This window comes from Oncorhynchus nerka, linkage group LG16 (genome assembly GCF_034236695.1).
Source record: "Oncorhynchus nerka isolate Pitt River linkage group LG16, Oner_Uvic_2.0, whole genome shotgun sequence".
NCBI lineage: Eukaryota > Metazoa > Chordata > Actinopteri > Salmoniformes > Salmonidae > Oncorhynchus > Oncorhynchus nerka.
The window spans coordinates 35805318-35819284 of NC_088411.1; the positions used below are offsets into that span (position 1 = coordinate 35805318).

Genomic DNA, 13967 nt, shown 5'->3' on the forward strand with positions numbered 1-13967 from the left:
GCATTACAGGTGAACTACAGGTGAAGTCACTCAATCCAGTCCCCAGAGGCTTGGGGACCATAGAAGACCCCTGGTGACAGCTAGCTGAAAGAGCTACCCAGATTCATATCGCACAGCAGAAGGGTAAGACACTTTTTTCACTGTCGGACAATAAACAGAGTTCGGGAGAAGAACTGGAATTAACAGAATTCCGGGGGCCAACTCTCGAATGAAGTAACCCTACCTGTCCTATCACCCCTGTTTTTGTTCATAGAAGTGAAGATGTGTCTGGCTCTGGCTAAGTGATGTGTATTTTGTTCCAAAATAGGCATAAGAAATCCCTAGATCTGGGTAGACAAGAAGTTAGAGTAGAGATTACATGATAACCGACTTCGGACAGTTCTAGGATTGGAGAAGAGGGTATCCTTATAGCATGGGGGATCCCACAAGGGTGGATAGGTTTTCCATGATATGGGGAAACCTGGGAGCAATGTTGAACTTTGTAAAGGTGATGAAATCCTACTAACCATCAAAACTATTAAGCTCTCTGATGCAGGCACTCACACCCTCGGACTACAAAGGACGAGGACAGACATGATGGGTGTGTTTTCTATTAAGGTACTGCCAAGACCAGAGGTAACCGGACACACTCCTCTACCACCACTGTGTTAAAAATACCATTCAGGTAATTAATGTTAGAGACTATTCGGCTATGGATCAATTAGAAACTGAGACTGGTTTTGATAGTAGGGACAATTTGTGGCTGTCTTATATGAGGTACACAGCTAAAACCCTGAGAAGAAAGGACTGTATTATTTGTAGTCATGATAGACCTGTTCTGGCTACACACCCATTTGCTGTAGGAGAAGGAGGGGGGTGGTTGTGTATTTTGAGAAGTTTTTACCAGGTTAAACCCAATTCAACCCTCTGTTCCTCTTTGAGCCTTGTGTTTCCTGCAGTACCTCCTCATCGGGCCTCTTGGGGTGTTGAGGCATATGGGGGCAATTACGAGTGCATCACGGGTACAGGTAATGGCATTGATTATGGGAGATTGCCTGAAGCTGATTGCAGGAGTAACATAACCATTAATTCCACTTGGCCAGTTACAGGCCTAAACCAAACTAGTGGTCTGGCTGATGTATGTTGGATGAGTGGAGCAAAAGAGTGCTGAGACCCATTCTTAGAGGAGAATGGCAAGGTACGTGTGGTCTGACCAGTTTGATAATTCCACGGACCATTGTTGATGTTGTTGCTGAACAGCTGCTGAGTTCTGTAACCAGGGGACCTGAAAACATTCCATCCCATGGGAGACATAGATGTAGTAGTGCTCCATGGACAGAGGATGTAGTTGACATACACACTAACCTGTTGGGAGTGCCAGTGGGGATTCCTCATGAGTTTCAGACCTTGGGTAGGAATGATGGACTCTGGCACTTACTACCTACTATGGGTCCAGCCATGGTGGATGCTAGACAGACTGCATGGATTAATTATATCTACTATAATCAACAGCGTTTTGTGAATTACTCCCGTGATGCACTCACTAGTATGTCTGAACAGCTTGAGGCCACATTTGGGGTTTCCAGACAGAATAGACTTGCCTTGGATATGCTTCTTGCCAGTCAGGGGGACGTCTGCAAGATGTTCGGTAAACAATGTTGCACATATATTCCTAATAATACCAGTCCAGATGATAGTTTTTAAACTTCACAATCTAAGGCGGGGTTGATGCACTATCTGCTAAGATGAGGTCCACGGGGGGTGGAGGAGTCTGTTCTCTTGGCCTGGTTTGGTAAGTACACTGGTATGATGGTTACTGGATTTCTGACCCTAATTCTTGTATTATTTGTTGATGTGATGTGCTGCTTGCATCATACCGTGTTTTGAGAAGTCTGTTACAGATGTGGTGAGGGCTTCAGGCATATGCCTTTGCTTGATGCTCCAGTTGGCGATGCCGATACGGAAGCATGCTTTCAGGGGAGGATGGGACTGACTGAGGATGACACATGGTTTGGAGTCCCTGGGTGGCAAGGAGCCCACCTGGTACAGGATAGGAGTAGCTGAGAGGACCAGATGGTTTCTAATAATTCTTTACTCTGTTTTCCATGACCAAAGTTTTATCCTACATCTTACATGTCAATAACAATAAAGTTTTATCCTGTTTTAGTGACACCCTTGGGGGGAACAAAAGCATACAACAAAGGCATATATAACTTGTTATTAGTAATAAACTTTTTATTATTTTCATGAAATGCTATGACTGCTGAAATAAAGGATAATGAGTGACACCCTAGCAGGAGTCAAAAGGGGGACCTAAATTTCACACTATTTTCTTTTGTTCTGTTTTTGAATGAGCTGTTCTCTTTTGACATGAGGGTAGTTTAAACTTTGTAACTGTTATGTGATTCATTGCTGAGTTTTTGTTCACACCCTTGGGGTTATTTTACATTATAGCCATTATCATATATATGATTGAATATTATCTGCTGTTGCCTTGTGTGGATGTATGTATGTGTTATGCTACCTAGCTGATTTGAAACATTGTTAAAAGTATCAGGGCCATGGAACTTTCTCATGCTGGAAAAATACAGAAGGGAGGGCACATTCAGAGCGTGGGGTTGCGAGAACAAGCGGTCTTTTTGGTTAGATAACAGGAGCCAGGTGCGAGATAACGGTATGGAGCATGAGACCCATCTTTCAGTTTTTGCAGCAATTTTGGGAGGGGGATCCAGTTGCTTTTATTGATTAAGCTTCTCCATTGTATGTCGTGTCCCATCTGGGATGGGAAGAGGGGGAGATTATTTTTCTTTGTGGGCCATTTCCGGATAGACATACCTAGTTTAGGATATTTTTCCTTTTTGGATTATGTCTTCGTTTTTGCTTGGAGTAATGTATCTGGACTATATCACATCTCTTAGGAGATGTGAAGAGAGGGTATCACAACTTTTTCCTGCTGGAAAAAGTTGGCTAATGTGGACAATAATTTTTACTTTTATTTTGAGCTGTTCTCCGCTCTGTTAAATGAGGGTTGTAAGTTCCTAGGTGGCTGGTAGCCAACTTAGTACATAGTGGGATTGAATGGAGAACATGATGGTAATACATAAATATCTATTTCTGTTTAATACCGTGCCTTATTTCATAGTCCTTTTGGGAGAAGTTACTCTTTGTGTCTGGACCTAGTTAGGTTGTGTCACGTCTCTGGTGAGACGTGAAGAGAGGGTTTTGTAAAGAATTGCTATTATGCAGGAGACCAATCTACTGCTAAATACGTGGCTATTGCATTGTTATAACTGAGACAACACATAGCAACGTATTTTCACAGTAAAGCCTGTGGGGTCCCCTACAGGATAGCTCCCACATTACACACATAATCTCCCTTTTAAACGAACACTGTGTGCCCGAAGAAGATTCTACGATGACGGACAGACAACTGAGCCAATGGCGGAAGACTTACAGACTACAACCAGCTGAACCAATCAGGAGATCCGATCTTCCTAGAGTCAACCTACTTTCTGTGACGTATATAAGGGCTGTGCTGACTGTTTACTCGCTCTCTGCCTGCTGTTCCAACACGAACTAACGGAAGAGCCGTATTTACGTGTGCCAGATATTCTCACTCTGAAATAAACTGTCGCTTGTCGTACAATTTTAACACCTGGTCTGAATCGATCCTTAACCGGCTCACCCTTCTAATATCCTTTTATCAACAATAGGCCCTATGTGGTAAATCTATATTTCATCTAATACTACAATAATTGCTAGCGTTTCTTCATTCCATTGCCTTACTGTATATTGCAACACCTAGACATTTCTGTTTCATGTTTGATAGGCCTACGATACATTTTCATTTTATAGCCAACCATTTCTTACCCTGCTCTGAGTGGGTGTGATGTTTATTGTGCACATGAACATTCGCAAGACTCATGAGGTAGAAGTTATGTTTATTTAATTCAATATATAGTTTAATTTGTTCATGTTTCCCCGGGTTATGTCAGAGTTGCGTGTGTCTGTCCAATGTCTGTCATTTTTGTTGCGCCTTAGTGCGCATAGAAATAGGCGACGTGGCCTGCGTTCCACGCTTTGGAGTTGGAACATTGAATAAGATAAAATGATTGTTCCACGCATGGTGTTGGTATATCATTAATAATCATTACGTCTAATTAAGACCAATGTCGCAATGGATGTGGACATTTCCTTTAACGTTGTAGTACCATTTTATTGGTTATAATTGCCAATTGGGTAATTGTATGGTCCTGGGCGCCAAGTACTTATTATGTAGGCCTACCTGTTTGAGCTCCTGTTAGACATTCTATTTGGTTTCTCAGATAGGGCAGGTTAAGCCTGACACAGAGGCTATTGCCTGTGTATATTTTGTATAATATGGCGCTTTCACCATTGGATCACCAAGACCTGTAAATGTACACTCTGAGCTCGTCAACCTGCCTTGCCTTCTGCTGCTATAAGGTCTATATTTTACAATTACATAGGCTGCTAATAAAAATATGTTGTAGACAAAATAATGTAAAGGGCTGTCCGGTAGCCTCGATAGACAATGATTTGTAGTTGAACAAGTCGTTGCATGTATACAGTTGAAGTCGGAAGTTTACATACACCTTAGCCAAATACATTTAAACTCAGTTTTACACAATTCCTGACATTTAATCACATTCCCAGTGGGTCAGAAGTTTACATACACTCAATTAGTATTTGGTAACATTGCCTTTAACATGGTTTAACTTGGGTCAAACGTTTCGGGTAGCCTTCCACAAGCTTCCCACAATAAGTTGGGGGAATTTTGGCCCATCCCTCCTGACAGAGCTGGTGTAACTGAGTCAGGTTTGGAGGCCTCCTTGCTCGCACATGCTTTTTCAGTTCTGCCCACAAATTTTCTATAGGATTGAGGTCAGGGCTTTGTGATGGCCACCTCAACACCTTGACTTTGTTGTCTTTAAGCCATTTTGCCACAACTTTGGAAGTATGCTTGGGGTCATTGTCCATTTGGAAGACCCATTTGCGACCAAGCTTTAACTTCCTGACTGATGTCTTAAGATGTTGCTTCAATATATCCACATAATCTTCCTTTCCTCATGATGCCATCTATTTTGTGAAGACCACCAGTCTCTCCTGCAGCAAAGCACTCCCACAACATGATGCTGCCACCCCCATGCTCCCCCTTTTTCCTCCAAACATAACGATGGTCATTATGGCCAAACCGTTCTATTTTTGTTTCATCAGACCAGAGGACATTTCTCCAAAAAGTATGATCTTTGTCCCCATGTGAAGTTGCAAACCGTAGTCTGTTTTTTTTATGCCGGTTTTGGAGCATTGGCTTCTTCCTTGCTGAAAGGCCTTTCAGGTTATGTCAATATAGGACTCATTTTACTGTGGATATATATACTTTTGTACCTGTTTCCACCAGCATCTTCACAAGGTCCTTTGCTGTTGTTCTGGGATTGATTTGCACTTTTCGCACCAAAGTACGTTCATCTCCAGGAGACAGAATGCGTCTCCTTCCTGAGCGGTATGACGGCTGCGTGGTCCCATGGTGTCAAATTATGTCAATTAGTCTATCAGAAGATTCTAAAGCCATGACATAATTTTCTGGAATTTTCCAAGCTGTTTAAAGGGACAGTCAACTTAGTGTCTATAAACTTCTGACTCACTGGAATTGTGACACAGTGAATCATAAGTTAAATAATCCATCTGTAAACAATTGTGGGAAAAATTACTTATGTCATGCACAAAGTAGATGTCCTAACCGACTTGCCAAAACTCTAGTTTGTTAACAAGTAATTTGTGGAGTTGTTGAAAAACGAGTTTTAATGACTCCAACCTATGTGTATGTAAACATCCGACTTCAACTGTATATATATATTTTTTTTTACTTGACTTGCGACTTGAAAACTTGTGACTCGACTTGCTCTTAGAATGCATGACTTTGACTCGAGTCTTAACCCGTTCTACCTTGGACCCGACTTGAGACTTACTTGTGACTCAAATAATAGTGACTTGGTCCCACCTCTGGCAATAAGTCCAACTTCTAACAGCTTGGATTAGTTTAGAAAAATATATGTTATTTGTCTTTGTCAACAAACAAAAAAATCAAAAGGCACTCGCATGTCTGAGCTATCTTTTTGCAGGTGCATGGTAACAGTTGAATAAGAGGAGAAAAAAGCAGGAACCCGCACACTGCCCTTGGTTGTATCACTGCTCTTTAAGAAGCTTTATGTATCGGCCTCACGGCCTTCGTCAGGGCTTTTGAGGCTGTTACGTAAAGCTTATTAAAGAGCAGTGATACTATCAAGAGCAGTGTGCGGGTTCCTTCTCTTTTCTCATTTATCTTTGTGTAGCGTAAGATCAATCAATGTGCATGCAAAAACACATTGAAACAAACAATTCTAAAAAATGTACTTGCAATAGAGCATGCTGGGAAATATTATAATAATGGGTGAGGCTTTTGAGTGTGTGTGATGACTGTACCTTTATATTCAAAATATTGGGTACAAAAATGATGCACTATTATAATAGATTATCAGCACATGTACCCTAAAAGGTACAGCACAGTACCATGTGAGATTATATGTGTACCTCTGAAAGGACATTATGCAAATGTTGATATTTTTGTTCCCCTGTTTACAATACTGTACTCTAACCGTACTCTTTCTTCTGAGAGTGTAGAGTGTGTTTGGGCTGTGCCCACCTTGATGCCACCCCAGCCCTGGTTGGCCAGGAAGTCAACCGGAGAGCCCAGGCCAGCTTTGTACGGGAACCTCAGGAGGAAGTCCAGCTCAGTAGGGTTGATCTCCTTCTTCATCAGCAAGATCTACTCACACACACAAATAAATAGTATTCTCATCCACCAAGCAGAAATGTTTTACATAAGTATATGGGCCTATGTGTGTCACCAAATGTCACTTTGATTCTGTAAGTTCCTATTTTGTCAAAAGTAATTCTCTCTGCATCCCAAACGGTACCCTATTCCCTATTTAGTGCTCTACTTTTGAGCAGGGCTCATAGGGCACCCTATTCACTAGTCTGTCTGGTGTGTTTTCTGACCTGGAATGCGACCTGAGCGATGAAGGTAAGCTTGTCCCTCTCAAACAGGCTGCGGTTGGTGTACATGAACACAGAGTAGGTGATCTGATCTATCAGGTTGTTCACTCTGTGTTTCACCTCGTCCGCCGGCTCTGTAAGCATGATGGCCACCTCAAACACAACACTGAAAGCCTACACACACAGACAGACACACACACACACAACCAAGTTTTCATCAAATATTAGTTCTGAGGTTGATAATAAAGTATTGAGAGTGTGATTCTAAAGTCCTGTGGAGTGTTACCTTGAGGGAGAACTGGTAGATGGGGTTGATTTTGTTCAGGTCGTTGAGGATAAAGTAGAGCAGGGCAGCTCGTATTGATGCAGGTCTGTAGTTCTCTCTGGCCTCGTTGATCTTAACCTCTGTTATCTTCGCTTCGCGCACCTGAAGGCCACAAACCCAAACATTCTCCACTCACCTTCACACCATAATAGACCATCATTAGAGAAAGTGTGTTTGTGTGTGTGTGTACCTTCTCCTCGATCTCAGTGGCGGTTGCCTTGGTGATTTCCAGGTTCTCTACGAGGGCGGTGTCTCCCAAAAAGTTTCCGGAGGCAGCCGAGAGGCGAGCCAACAGAGAGTCCTCCAGCTGCTTCAGCACAATCTTAAAGTTGTTTTGCTGCTTGGTCAGCTCAGCCTATATACACATCGCAGAGCAACGGGGACAGGTTAGTCACAGCACCCGGAGTAGAGTAAAGGTGCCCTTAGATGCTGATCTTGGGTCAGTTTTGCATTTTCCCCACTAATGGTTAAAACGGTTGGGGAATGTAGAAGCTGATCGTAGATCAGGTTGTGTGGTTCCCAACACTTCACCCCTGAGCCACATCACCTACCACTCATCCTGAAGAAATCCACTTGAAGACAGGGGAACTGACTTTTTTTGTGTCACAAACCATATCAATTATATTGGATATCATTTTTCATTGCTTGATTTGGCTTGCCCTCTCTACACACACAAAAATAATTCTACAGTGCCAAATAAGGGTTATTTGGCTTGTAACCATAGATCCCTTTTGGAGTGCTATATAGAACCCTTATTTGAAGGTACTATAAAGAACCATGCTCATAAGGTTCTAAAATAAACCTTTATGGTGCAATAAAGAACCCTTTCCTAAACGACAAAGAATCATTAAAAAAAGGTTCTAGCAAAGGGTTCTTTACCTTTATGGAAAATGGTTCTATAAATAACCTTTCTCGATCTCAAAGGTTCTACAAAGAACCTTTTGAAGAACCATACAGTTTTTATTTTGGTTAGCCATATTAAATTGTAAAAATCATTTAGTTCTATTTGTAAGTAAAGGAGGCTTTGTTGTGAAATTGGAAGCCGATTCTAGATTTAATTTTGGACTGGAGATGCTTAATATGAGTCTGGAAGGAGAGTTTACGGTCTAGCCAGACACCTAGGTATTTGTAGTTGTCCACATATTCTAAGTCAGAACCGTCCAGAGTAGTGATGCTAGTTGGGCAGGCGGGTGCGGGCAGCGATCGGTTGAAAAGCATGTATTTAGTTTTACTGGCGTTTAAGAGCAGTTGGAGGCCACGGAAGGAGTGTTGTATGGCATTGAAGCTCATTTGGAGGTTTGTTAACACAGTGTCCAAAGAAGGGCCAGATGTATACAGAATGATGTTGTCTGCGTAGAGGTGGATCAAGGAATCACCCGCAGCAAGAGTGACATCATTGATATTTAAACAGAGAAAAGAGTCTCCCCGAGAATTGAACCCTGTGGTACCCCCATTGAGACTGCCAGAGGTCCGGACAACAGGCCATCTGATTTGACACACTGAACTCTATCTGAGAAGTAGTTGGTGAACTAGGCGAGGCAGTCATTTGAGAAACCAAGGCTGTTGAGTCTGCCGATAAGAATACGGTGATTGACAGAGTCAAAGCCTTGGCTAGGTCGATGAAGACGGCTGCACAGTACTGTCTTTTATCGATGGCGGTTATGATATCGTTTAGTACCTTGAGCTTGGCTGAGGTGCACCCGTGACCAGCTCTGAAACCGGATTACACAGGGGAGAAGGTATGGTGGGATTTGAAATAGTCAGTGATCTGTTTGTTAACTTGGCTTTGGAAAGGCAGGGCAGGATGGATATAGGTCTGTAACAGTTTGGGTCTAGAGTGTCATCCTCTTTGAAGAGGGGGATGACCGCGGCAGCTTTCCAATCTTTCGGAATCTCGGACGATACGAAAGAGAGGTTGAACAGGCTAGTAATAGGGGTCGCAACAATGGCAGCAGATAATTTTAGAAAGAGAGGGGCCAGATTGTCTAGCCCAGCTGATTTGTACGTGTCCAGATTTTGCAGCTCTTTCAGAACATCTGCTATCTGGATTTGGGTGAAGGAGAAGCTAAGGCCATACAAATTTGACTTGATGTATAACAGATGCCCCACTTAACAATAGACCAAACAAATATACAAATAAATGTTTTACATAGATTAATTTTAAACTATTCCTTTTGACGAATCGATTGATTCGCTTCGTCACTGTTGTGGTTGGGATTCGGTTCAATCATGGTGAATAGAATCGTGGGAATCAAGTTTGTGAATTGTAAACAGTAAAATAAAAAATGTAGTAGCCTTCCTTATGGATCATATTGTTGCGAAATTGGATTTGCAGATACATTACATGACCAAAAGTACATGGACACGTGCTCATTGAACATATCATTCCAAAATCATGGGTTTTATGGAGTTGGTCCTCCCTTTGCTGCTATAACAGCCTCCACCCTTCTGTGAAGACTTTTCACTAGATGTTGGAACATTGCTGCGAGGGACTTGATTCCATTCAGCTACAAGAGCTTTAGTGAGGTTGTGCAATGATGTTAGGCGATTAGGCCTGGCTCGCAGTCAGTGTTCCAATTCATCACAAAGGTGTTCATTGGGGTTGAAGTCAGGGCTCTGTGCAGGCCAGTCAAGTTCTTCCACACCGATCTCGAAAAAACATTTCTGTATGGACTTCGCTTTGTGCACAGCGGCATTGTCATGCTGAAATAGGAAAGGGCCTTCCCCAAACTGTTGCCACAATGTTAGAAGCTGTAGTTTATGCTTTCAGTACTAGATTAATTATCTGACCCTTTGATGGGGTAGACAATATGTCAGTTCATGCTGCAAAAGTTCTAATAGGTTGGAGAATGTCCTCCAGAAGTTATCATAATTACTGTATAAGTCTATGGAAGGGGGTGAGAACCATGTAGGCAGTATACCATATTTTATGATATACCGGTATTGATGCATGGACCGGTTTGGATTTTTACTTTACCTTCTATACCGGTATTTTAATATTTGGTTGTTAAATGTGATATGCCATGTGTAATGTCAATGTTTATAGTGTTAATCTGCAAAATTGTATTATTCGCCTACCTCCTCATGCCTTTTGCACACATTGTATATAGACTGCCCATTTTTTTTCTACTGTGTTATTGACTTGTTAATTGTTTACTCCATGTGTAACTCTGTGTTGTCTGTTCACACTGCTATGCTTTATCTTGGCCAGGTCGCAGTTGCAAATGAGAACTTGTTCTCAACTAGCCTACCTGGTTAAATAAAGGTGTTCTCAACTAGCCTACCTGGTTAAATAAAGGTGTTCTCAACTAGCCTACCTGGTTAAATAAAGGTGAAATAATTTTTTTTTTTTTAAAAGTCATCTCTCTTCGCGCCACTTTCCACACAGACCTAGCCACGCCCCCTGTCACTCAAGGAGCGTATTTGATGTTCCTCAACCACGAGACACGTTTAGTTTGCATGGTCAATGCAGCACATGCAAAAATGTTGATAACAATGCTGTTTTTTTATAAATCCACTAGTGTTCTACAATGACACTATTAGCTTGTGTTTCTTACATCAGCAAACAGCTAGTTCGTCTTTTCTTAGCAAGTTGCCCTAAATCTTGTGAGATTATAATTGTTAGTCGCTAATGCTAATAGCTAGCTAGCTAATAAATGTACTGAGTAAGAGCAAACATAGCTAGCTAATACAGCCTGATAATACTAGTGATGGTGTAGACCTAAATCGGCATGTGGTTTATGCAACAGTATCTTCTAAATCAAAGAGGAATATCCAAAGCAAGAATATGTTAGCTACATGAAGTAACTAAGAGAAAACATGCAATGTAGCCAAAGCTTATAGGGTCCCCTAGGAAACACTAAATGTCCTACCTACCCTGTCACAATAACCTCCCTAGCATTTTAATTCGTTGTCATCTCAAACAACACTACTAAAAGTGCTCACTATTATATCCTAACTATAGAATTAGAATAGTCATTCTATTTCCATGATTCCAACAGTTTTTCTTGAAATCGCAAGTCAAATCGCAATTGCAACATTTGGTTAAAAATATGTACCAGATTATTTGTCCATGTAGTGCAGCCCTATGTGGCAGTGTGGAAATGATCTCAATTGAGCAGTGGTGTAAAGTATTTAAGTAAAAATACATTCAAGTACTACTTAAGTAGTACTTGCAAGTATTTTTTTACTTAAGTTTTTTTTTGTTTTGGTATCTACTTTTTTTGTTTGTTTTTTGACTACATGTTTTTTCACTACATTCCTAAAGAAAATACTGTACTTTTTACTCCATACATTTTCCCTGACACCTAAAAGTACTCGTTACATTTTGAATGCTTATCAGGACAGGAAAATGTTTCAATTCACGCACTTGTCAAGAGAATATCCCTGGTCATCTACTGCCTCTGATCTGGAGGACTCACTAAACACAAATGCTTTGTTTGTAAATTATGTCTGAGTGTTGGAGTGTGCCCCTGGCTATCTGTAAATGAAAAAAAAAACAAGAAAATGGTGCCATCTGGTTTGCTTAATATAAGGAATTGGAAATTATTTATACTTTTACTTTTGATACTTAAGTACATTTGATCAATTACGTTTACTTTTGATACTTAAGTATATTTCAAATCAAATACTTTTCGACTTATACTCAAGTAGAATTTTACTGGGTGACATTCACTTTTACAATTTTATATTAACGTATCTTTACTTTTACTCAAGTATGTCAATTGGGTACTTTTTCCACCACTGCAACTGAGTGCAGGAAATGCAGAAGTGCTGAAACTTGTTTTGGTTGAAGTTTAATTGAACAGTATAAAACAATAAGATTGGAGAAAGGCTCATTGAAATCACTTAGAATGTATGTGTTGCCACCCTAGTGTTAACGGTGTGAAATGGCTAGCTAGTTAGCGGGGTGCGCGCTAATAGCGTTTCAATCGGTGACGTCACTCGCTCTGAGACCTTGAAGTAGCCTACCTTACTCTCTGTGCTCTCTCATCTGGCAACAGCAGACTTACAGTGGCACATGCACACACAGAGTTGTAGGCTACATGTGGGAGCTCTTTAGCATCTTGAAAATGCGCCTCGGTAGGAGTAAGCTATAATTTGATGTTCATTTTTCCCCCAGATTTTGTCTTGGTGGCAACAATTAAGCAGCTGTACAACATAGAGGAAACACTGTATTCATCTCCGGTCACATTTTTTAAGACCATTGAAAACTGAATTTAAGACAAGACGGCCCAAGTCCATAACAAACCGTTTTGAGGACAGCCATTTTAACAAACCCCTCAGAGTTTTCTGTCTGTTGCTGTTCTTGTTAAGTTGGATTTGGCCTGCTCAAAGTGCGCTTCGAAGTTAGACCGAAAGAGCTCGCCACCCAGCATGGCCTCCGCCATAGCCTACAGTTCTTCATTCTTCTCCCCACCGCCAGAGAGAAGACAGGGAGCAAAACCATCATTTACCTAACTCTAGGCTGCTATAAATATTTATTTGGGTTGTCATTCTATAATTTTTAATATATTTGATTTAGAATTTATCAGAATACTTTTCCAGTAATAGTTTTGCCACCTCTAAGTATTCTCAAATTGGAAAAAGTAAGGGAGCGCCACTCCCCCACGCTCTACACCCCTGTCTACAGGTGTAGACAACTAAATGACATTGTGATTAGATGTTCCCGACCACGTCCAAAAGTAGTCAGACAGGCATTGTGAGATATCTTAGGCTGCGTTTATACAGGCAGCCAAATTGACATTTTTTTCACTAATTGGTCTTTTGACCAATCAGATTTGAAAAAGATCTGATGTTATAAGATCTGATGTGATTGGTCAAAAGACCAATTAGTGTAAAAAAATATCAGAATTGGGCTGCTCGTATAAACGCAAGCTTACAAGAGTAGAAGAATACCTGTCAAATAATTTGCATATAGGGAGGATATCTGGTCACAATGTGGACACAGTGGACGGATAAGAGACATTTTACTACCATGTGTAGATGCAACAGCTACAATCAGAATGTAGATCAGATCAGAACAAAGGACGCATGCTAGCTCTAGGTATAAAAACGTATTCTGTCACCTTGAGCTCTTCCAGGTCTGGCCGTTCCTTAGCGACCACGGCGGCTAGCAGCTGGTCCTCCAGCCCGTCTCTGGTAACCAGGAAATTGATGAGCGTACACTGAGCCTGCATCTCAGGCTTGTAGTGAGGGTTGAAGTACTTAGTGTGCAGGATGAGACGGAAGCTAGGGCTGTACTCTACCTCCTTGTCTCCTATCCGGATGTACCTGCCAGACAGAATGCTTGAGAGAGACTGAAGGACAATTTTGTTTTTATTGGATGGCAAAGAAATATAATACATTTTAGGTGTGGCCCTCCAGGACCTCAGTGAAGACCGAATGTGGTCCTCAAGGAAAATTAGTTTGACATCCCTGCCCTATGTGGAGTCATTGTGTGTGTCTGAAATGGCACTGTATTCCCTAAGCAGTGGAATACTTTTGACTGGTCAAAATAATATATATCGCATTAGTACCAGGTCAAAAGTAGTGCACTAAATAGGGAATATGGGATGCAGACATTGTAAGGAGTCATAGTGGCCCAGGGAGGGGTGTCAGAGGGCTGTAA

General features: G+C 41.4%; 1 protein-coding gene across 1 annotated transcript in view; it reads right to left on the bottom strand.

Moving 5' to 3' along the window:
• LOC115144436 (dynein axonemal heavy chain 17) overlaps positions 1-13967 on the bottom strand; it is an 89178-nt gene that overhangs the window by 20697 nt on the left and 54514 nt on the right. The window contains exons 62-66 of the mRNA XM_065002321.1: positions 13426-13630; positions 7548-7712; positions 7319-7459; positions 7036-7206; positions 6680-6802 (exon numbers count right to left, since the gene is read on the bottom strand). Coding sequence (XP_064858393.1) covers positions 6680-6802; positions 7036-7206; positions 7319-7459; positions 7548-7712; positions 13426-13630 — 805 coding nt within the window. The remainder of the gene's footprint in view (positions 1-6679; positions 6803-7035; positions 7207-7318; positions 7460-7547; positions 7713-13425; positions 13631-13967) is intronic.